The sequence below is a fragment of the Furipterus horrens genome, unplaced genomic scaffold (genome assembly GCF_987537825.1).
Source record: "Furipterus horrens unplaced genomic scaffold, mFurHor1.1.pri manual_scaffold_6, whole genome shotgun sequence".
NCBI lineage: Eukaryota > Metazoa > Chordata > Mammalia > Chiroptera > Furipteridae > Furipterus > Furipterus horrens.
Genome location: NW_028327176.1, coordinates 130,519,891 through 130,529,317, shown reverse-complemented (window position 1 = coordinate 130,529,317; position 9,427 = coordinate 130,519,891). Strand labels below are relative to the sequence as shown.

Genomic DNA, 9,427 nt, shown 5'->3' with positions numbered 1-9,427 from the left:
GAAATTTCAAAGTCCTTCTCTTATCTGCTGCTATAGGTTGGCCTTTCATGTACTGACTTTTATTGAGGTTAAGTTGCCTTTATAACAATGAGAGTTCTTATCCACAAGAATGTGTCCATACTTGATGGTCTCAACGAACTAATTACATCAGAATATACCACAATCCACCTTCATTTTTACAAGACATAAATGCACACAATACTGAAGAACAGAAACAGTTTTCCTATAGTTTGCTTATTCAAAGCAAAGAACAGGAAAGATAAATTTGACAGTCATGTTCAGATAAATGACAAGAAATAAAGACTTGAGACAATAATTTAGGTATGACATGAACCAAGTCCATGAAGAAAAACTTGACTAAATTTGGAAATATAACTAGGTATTTATTAAGACTGTACGGAAAAAAAAAAAAAAAAAAGATTGTGTCAAGTTAAACGTGCTAACTAGCTTTCTTGTTTAAAATCAAGTAAACTGGAGTCCTTGCACATGGAGAAAGAGAAGTAAGTGGAGGTATATGACGTGGTGAACCTCTGACTTTTGTTTCTATGTCTTCCCAAATGCCCAGCTGTGGTCTAAGAGCAGATGGTGAACTTCAGAATGCAGCATTCATTATATAAGGTTGATCTGTGCCCTCTTCATCTTCTCTGCCTCTGCACAAGCACCACAATTTTATGCTCCCACAGATCTTGAGAACCTGAAATCATGGACAATGACTGCATTCAAGTTGATTTCATGGGCAGAAACAAATCCCACCAAAACTGCATTAGACAACAATAATTTTAACTGCGTGATGTCATTTGACATAATTTTGCTAATACAGTTGTCTATTTATTGGTTAACCAAAGAATAATTTAGGTTAAGTTGCCCCCTAGAGGTAGCCAGAAAAAAACTAAATTGTCAATTAATGTAAGAGAAAGTCCAAATAAAATGTTAGTAAATAGAAAATAAACAGATAATAGAATCTTTGTACTTTACATATTTCCCTCTTTCAGAACAAAAATAGACATAGGATTCTCTAATCATCTGTTACATATAAATATTTACCCAAATTGTTGAGATACTATGATTTTTAAATCCTGCCCCCCAAAATGGCTCTGATAAATATGTACCACTCAGTAAATCAACTACAAATGAAGTAGTAGAGCATAAGTAAATACAACAGTATTGTTTAAGAACAGTTGATTTTCTCCGATATAAATATTGATTTCTAAATGCACATTTGATTTAACTCATTTATTTGACTTTTTGATGTTGTTACAGTTTTTAAAGTTCTGTTTTTATATCAGTAAAAACCCCTTTGTGTGTCACTTGGCTATACCCACTGATCCCATTTAAAATTTTCTTTTAATCAAGGAAAACAGGGAGGTGTTGATGCCCTGTGGCATGTCTAACATAGTGGGGAATTTTCCATCCCCAAGTAAGAATCCAGTGTAATCCTCACTTGCTGATGAGAGTTCTAAAGGAAAGAAAAGGACCTGTTTAATGCTCACTGAAGGCAGTAGGCATGCAATACTGTTGACCACAACTTAGAGCAAAAAGTAGCCTTCAGAGGAAGATAAGTCTGGCTCAATTGCAATTATTGATATTTTCAATCAAATAGCATTTTTATTTGTGGAAAAAAATTAATGCTAGGCATAAGAAAGGAATTCAAAGGTTCAAACTGAAATAAGAAATGATTCAGGAAAAGCAACATAAAACTGATTTGAACATAATGAATACTTAAAATCTAGAGAAAAAAATTAAGCCTCAGAGTTAATAACCTGGGAGAAAGGACAGGGCTGGTAATTAATCTTTTTCTTGGGTAATATATATAAAAATGTAAATTGCTAAGTGGGAAATGTCCCTTTCACAGCATATTGGTTTCCATATTCTAAAATAGCAATCTCTAACCATCTAAGAAACAACATTTCTTGAAAAATAAAAAAATTGCTACACAATAAGTTTATATTCTGTTGAGTTTCTACACAACTATATCAGACATCTCAATAAATTTGTAAGATCAATTGTTTACCTCCACAATTTGTATCTCTCAGTTGGTGTTGTATAACCAACACACATCATTTACTGTGTTAAGTGATGAGACTTGCATGCAAAACAATCATGAATATTAAAAGTGAAAAGTACATTCTTATGACAGTTCAATTTAGATAGCTTCAAATTATAAAGAACATAAATTAATACATTTTCTGTTTTTAAAACTTCCAGATGTAGCTCAAATTATAATTTAATAGATGGCAAAAGTTTCCAGGTCTCACATTTGATCTGAGACCATGTTAGCAGCCTAAATGTGAATTGTTTAAGTGGTACCTGGAAAGCCCATTCCAAATCAAAGCTTCTTTCCAACTTTCTGCCATAAACTCCCTATAAAGAAGCTGCCACTTTGAGTTCACAGAGTTTTCACTCATGTTGGATGTCAACTGCAGTTTGACCAGGTGCTCAGCTCCCTATCTTCTCATATCTGTCTCAGGCTGATGGAGGAGTTTCTATTTCAAATATTTCCAGTCACTGTGGTGGAAGGGGGAAAGCTGTGGAGCATCCCACATTGGCTATTAAATGCCCTGGCCTCAAAGTGATACATTTCATTCCTGTTCACAAGTTGTAACCTGGTCCTACCCAACTTACAAGGGAACCAGGAGCAGCAATCCAGAGGGAAGAAATGAAAATATTTGAGGAACAGCATTTATTACTCCTACAACAAAATTATCAGCGGTTATTTTTTTGTTGTTGTTGTTGTTGTAAACAATGCTGCAAAGAATTACCATGTACATCTTTATTTTGCAAGTATATCTGTAAAATAAATTTCCAGAAATGTGGTTGCTGGACCAAAGATTGTATCCATTTCTAATTTTGATAGATATGGTCAAAGTTACTTTGAATAGCAATTTCTACATCCATTTAAAATTGGACTTATAAAATTTACAATCACGCATAAAATTTTTTAAATACCTTAAATGAAAAATCTCAGTGGTTTTATGAGCTGTGCACACAAATAGCTGTATTATGTGGCCATTTATGATAAATGTTACAAGGGTACTGAAACTGATGTACTGAGTTAAGAGTTATGCAGAGCAGGGGGGATATGTTCAGCTAAAATAATTTATCAAGGCTTCACAGAAGTAAGTTTTCAGCTGGGCCTTAATGGATAAATCATTATCTACCTTGCCTCCCCTGTTATTTCTTTCTTCAAATTCCAAAAGCCACACAAGCAAACACCTTGGAACCGGGGTGCCTGGCTTTAAATCCAGCCCCACAACTTACTAAATTCACCTTTGTCAAGGTACTTAAACTCTTGGTTGCCACTATATTCTCCCATAAAATCCTCCAACGTTTTATTTAGTAATCTTAAATCTTTGCTTTCTGTATTTTAATGGTAATCTATGTTATAAATGACAGCAACAATTGCTCACTTTCTCAGCTACCTGAAGTCCAACCAATAGCTGACTTCATGGCCACTCCCCTATTTGCTTGTGTTTGGAAGAGCAATTATTTCACAAGCTTGGGCTGACAAATGAATAAATGGCCAGGAGTCATTTTAAGTGAAGGACTTTCAGTTCTGTAGAAACTATAAAACTGACTTTCCATCTCCTCCCCCTAAAATAAACTATTGAAATTGTAATGTCCAAAACTTCAGCCTCTGAAAGCCATTATCGACTGTAATGCAGGGATCAGTTATTTGAGCTGTCAATAACTTTACAACTGATATCAAAAAATGGCTAAAGTCTATGAGATGATACATGTAGTATAATTATTACTCAGGTAATTAGTTTTCTTCAAGCTAAGAGCAATGAGTGTCCTTTGATATAAATGACTGATAGTTGGATTTGGCACTTCCTTTGTTTTATTTATATATAAATATTATATACATGCCTCTTAAAATATGTATTTATATTATATAAGTATATATTCTTCCAGCTTTTTTCCCAGCTTTACTGAAGTATGACTGACAAATAAAAATGTATATAGTTAGGTTGTACAATGTTTTCATAGACATTTTGAAATGATTACTACAATCAACCTAATTAATATACCCCTCATCTCACATAACTGAAAGTTTATACCCTTTGACCAATATCTCCCCTTTTTCTCTACTGACAACCACCATTCTATTCTCTATTTCTATGTGTTTGACATTTTTTTAGTATTTCACATGTAAATAAGATCATACAGTATTTGTCTTTGTCTGATTAGTTCATAGCATAATGTCTTCTAGGTTCATCCATGTTGCTGCAAATGGCAAGGTTACCTTTTTTTTAAGGCTGAATAATATTCCATTATATATACATATAATTTTTTTAATCCATTTATCCATTCATTTAGGTTATTTCTATATTTTGGCTATTGTAAATAATGCTGCAATGAACATGAAAGTGCAGATATGTATATGCCTTTTAAAAAATATTCTTTTCTTTTTGAGTTTTTTAAAGTTCAATTAAGTGACTTCATTAAAATAGATATTTTTAGTACATTATATAGAAATATCTATTTATCAAATTTCATAGATATAAAGCATATAAAATTATGCTTAAACCTTGAAACCTAGATCTAAAATTGCCCTTAAATCTAGATTGATACCTAAAAATAACCACTTTAGTTTGACATGATAAATTAATATCCGGACCAATAAATAATATCAGACTCCAATTCAAGATACTTTAAGATTTTTTAACCCCAGTAAACACTAGTATTCTTGTTTTATATTTCTGTTTTGTTTATTTATATGTTTATATCAATCAGGAAACAGAAAGCATAACACCAATTTAAACAAGGAAAATTAATATACAGAATTGCATACTGATATGTATTAGTTCTCTATTGCTATGTAACAAATTATCCCAAAATTTAGCAGCCTAAAACAACATCCATTTATTATTGTCTTATTTGGTTCAGGCTTTTATAACAAAATATCACAGACTGGGTAGTTTATAAAAAATAGAAATTTATTTCTCACAGTTCTGAAAGCTGAGAGTCCTAGGTCAGTGTGCCAGCATGGTTGGGTGAGGGCCCTCTTCCTGGTCACAGACTTCTCTTTGTATCCTTTTATAATGTAAAGGGCTAGGGATCTCCCTGTAGCATCTTTTATATGGGCACTAATTCCATTCATGAGATCTACCCCATGATCTAAGTAGCTCCCAAAGGCCTCACCTTCTAGTACCATCACCTTGGGCTCTAGTATTTTAACATGTGAATTTTGGGTGGACACAAACATTCAAATTCAAATTATAGTAATCATCTCACAATTTCTGTGAGTCCAGAATCTGGGAGTGGCTTAGCTAGGTGGTTCTGGCTCAGAGTCTTTCATGAAGTTAGTCAACTCATTTAAGAGAAAACAAATCACATATTCTAGAGAGGAGGCAAATAGTCAATGGCTGCTACCTAACTCCTTAAAAACTGGGTCTTATACAGAACCAACTATCTTGGGCCATAGATCCCCATATAAAATATTGCTGCCATAGACAGCCCTGGGAAAAGTGAAGTTTAATCCAATCTTCACCCCCATCACTTTGTCTTCAAAGTGATGTGACTTCCAGGGGCTATGACTTCCCCAGACCCTTCACAATTCTAATGAGAACATTTCTGTCCAGAAAAGAAAACAAGAATTCTGTGAAAGAAGCGATGTCATTTGAAATTAATAGTATATTTTCACCCCTGAAGTGATTACCATAAAGCAAGATAAACATTTATGAGCACTGTGGAGAATTCAGTGCATGGGTGATCAATTATGATGGCCATACATCAAGACCCTATTGATTTGCTGTTTGGGTTGAAAAATACATTATTTAAAAAGAGTATCAAAATCAACAGTATAATTTGTACTATCTATGAAGAATGTGAGAAGTCCCAATGAATGTCTAAAGAAAGCACAAAGGAAAAGTTCTTATACTAGATTTTCAGGTAAAATGATTTAGTTTTAAAGCCAGGGCCAATTTGCATAATATTAGGGGCTCCAGACCAAGTGGCAGGACTAAAGAGAAGGCCACATAGGTTAAATCACAAGTTAAGCCCACTAAAAAGGTTGAATTACACTTAGTAAGTCATTTCTATAGACAAAATAATACTTGGTAAGTCATTTCTGTAGACAAAATTTTTTGAAGGAAAAAAATGGCCTCAAGGAAGAACTTGGCCAAAGAAGAAAAAGCCACATCAGAGTCATTCACAAGTTTCACTCTTTTGTTTGGTACCAATGCTACAGATGATTTAGAATAACACTGCTTTCTCTAATTGTATGAAAGTTCAGCCCTAACTATGCAAATGTCCATCAGGGCATTCAAAAGTCATACAAATGTAGGACAATTCTTTTTTGTGTGAAATGTTCCTTTAATTTCAGATACCAGCATACTGACCACTCTCACACAAAATTCCAGTAACACCTCATTGTGACAACTGAAAAAGTCTCCATTAATTTAAAACTATCCCCTAGGAGGTAGTACTCCCCCAACTAAGAACCACCATGCCCAAGTTTAGTAAGAGGGCATCCAACACAGCCTTAGGGCCTCAGGAAAGACTGACAGAGAAACTTATGTCTTAACTAGCCAGTAGGAATTGGAGTTGAGTGTACAGTGTTGAAAAGGGTTGAAAACGAAAGATAGCATAGAACATTCAGGACACTGCATATATTTAAGAATGGATGGGACATCAAGTCATGTTAATATTTACTCTTCTGCTTAAAACATGAATAAAAAGAATAAAGTCTAAAAATCAAGTTTGAATGGTACATTAAAAAAGAGGTTTTTGACTGCCTTCCAAAAGTTTAGAGACACTATTAAGCAGGCATTGCTACACAATTCTCAACTTAAAATTTTTACACCCCAGCTAGTGTGACTCAATGGCTTGAGCACCAGCCTGTGAAACAAAGGGTCGCTGGTTCAATTCCCAGTCAGGGCACATGACTGTGTTGCTGGCCAGGTCCGCAGTTGGGGGTATGCAAGAGGCAACCACACATTGATGTTTCTCTCCCTCTATTTCCCTCTCTCTAAAAATAAATAAAGAAAATCTTTCTTTAAAGTTTACCAGAGGACATCAATAGGGAATTGACCTTCTCAGAGACTCCCAGTCAAAACAAGGGCATAGATAGACATGCTTCGTCTCCTCACACAACTACAGAAGAAATTACAGCTAAATCTCAAAACAACTAACACTCAGAACTGTAAGAAAATTGAACTGTATGGAAGTCCAACAACCAAGGATTTAAAGAAGCCACATTCATTCAGATGAGTAGGAGGGGTAGAGAAGTGAGGACACATGATGCGATGCAAAAAAGCAGCAGCAGTGGTGGAACAGGCATGAATAGTTCCACATTCACGTGTGCTGTGGTGGATTAAAATCAGGAGAGATACCTTGGGAGCCAGCAACCCAGCCCCAGGCCAGAGCACACAGCCCAGGTTCCCAGTGCTAGGAAGATAAATCCCCATAACTTCCAGATGTAAAAACTAGTGAGGTTGGGGCAGCAGAAGAAACTGCCATATTTTCAGGAAACTCCAATTACAGGGCCTGCACAGTTCTTAAAACATATGCAAACCCACACACACACTGAGATTCAACACTAGGGAACAGCTAGAAAGGCGCCAGTTGCATACAGGGAGTGGGTGAAGTGACTGGAAACAGGTCATATTCTGGGAAAATCCCCAGAAGCCAGGCAAGCTGCAAGTTGCCTCTCCAAGCCCTCCCCCTACACGGTGCCACAAAGCAGTGAAGTAGGTTGCCCCATACAATTTATAGGAGTCAAAGCAGCTCTACTTAATATACAGAAACAAACACAGGGAGGTTGCCAAATTGAGGAAGCAAAGAAATATGGCCCAAATGAAAGAACAGAACAAAACCCCAGAAAAAGAACTAAACAAAATGGAGATAGCCAACCTATCATATACAGAGTTCAAAACACTGTTGATTAGAATGCTTGAAGGCTCACCAAGCACAGCAAAAACATAAAGGAAGAAATGAAAGTTACACTAAGTGAACTAAAGAAAAACATACAACTTCTGGCCAAGATGAAGGCCTAGACAGACACGCTGCACCTCCCTCCACAACTAAGAAGAAATACAACTACTTCAAAACCAGAGACAACCAGAGTTTCAGAAAATCAAGCTGCATGGAAGTCCAACAAACAAAGATGTAGAGAATAAATATTCATCCAGACAGGTAGGAGGGGCAGAGCCAGATGGAGAGGACGCGGTGTGGTGGCAGCAGCAGCAGCAGCAGCAGGCTGGCGGAAAACGCAATCACACATTTTTAAAACTATGGAGGGACACCCGGGGAGCGCTCCCAGCACCAGACCAGTTACCTACAAAGGGGTGCCTATAAGACTATCAGCTGATTGCTCAAAAGAAACTTTGCAGACAAGAAGGGACTGGCAAGAAGTATTCAATGTGATGAAAAGCAAGGACCTACAACCAAGATTACTTCTCCAGCAAAGCTATCATTTAGAATGGAAGGGCAAATAAAATGCTTCCCAAAGTAAAGCTAAAGGAGTTCATCATCGCCAAGCCATCATTATATTAAATGTCTAAGGGACTTACTTAAGAAAAATAAGATCAAAACTGAACATTAAAAAGGCAACAAACTCACAACTATCAACAACTGAGTCTCAAAAAACAAACAAATTAAACGAACAAGCAGAACAGAAATAGAACCATAGATATGGAGATCATTTTGAGTTTTAGCAGTTGGGAGAGGGAATGGGGAGAATGGAGAAAAAGGTCATCATCATCGGCAGCCGTCCGTCTCGAGAGACGATGGCGTAGCTTCTTGAGAGTCTATCTGCACCGCCGAGAATGGCTGTGCAGTCCGACTCGGGAGTGACAATCCCTGCCGCACTTGTTACAGGTGAAGGCAGATGGCCGTTGTTGCTGCTGTTGACGCTGCTTCCGCCTCGATCTTTTCTGGACCGCCTCCTCGTTGCGCGCAGCCTCTGCACGTGACGTACCTTGCCTGACCGCGAGCCTCCAGGCTAGGCGGTCGTCTGCTTGAACTTCCCATGTGTTGAGATTGATGGAGCATTGTGTCATGTCCTTTTTGCAGATGTCTTTGAACCGCAGTTTTGGGCGCCCTGTCATCCTCTTGCCTTCTGCTAGCTCGCCGTAGAGGAGGTCTTTGGGGATACGGCCTGCATCCATTCTTTTGACATGGCCGAGCCACCTGAGGCGTCTCTTGCTAAGACCTGCATGCAAACTGCTCATGTTGGCTCGCTTCAGCACCTCGGTGTTGGGGACCTTATCCTGCCAGGCGACATGCAGGACGCGTCGCAGGCACCTCATGTGGAAGCTGTTGAGTTTCCTTTCGTGCATTGCGTAGGTGGTCCACGTCTCGCTGCCATAGAGGAGAGTGCTGAGTACGCAGGCTTGGTAGATGCGCAGTCTGGTTTTCTCAGTGAGGCTGGAATTGTTCCACGCTCGCCGGTTCAGTCTGGCCATAACTGTGGCTGCCCTGGCGA

General features: G+C 37.5%; 1 protein-coding gene across 1 annotated transcript in view; it reads right to left on the bottom strand.

Annotated features, from left to right (window-relative positions):
* Nucleotides 1-430: 430 nt before the first annotated feature.
* LOC150007422 (uncharacterized) overlaps nt 431-9,427 on the bottom strand; it is a 49,349-nt gene continuing 40,352 nt past the window's right edge. The window contains exon 2 of the mRNA XM_090280817.1: nt 431-694. Coding sequence (XP_090136943.1) covers nt 636-694 — 59 coding nt within the window. The 3' untranslated portion in view covers nt 431-635. The remainder of the gene's footprint in view (nt 695-9,427) is intronic.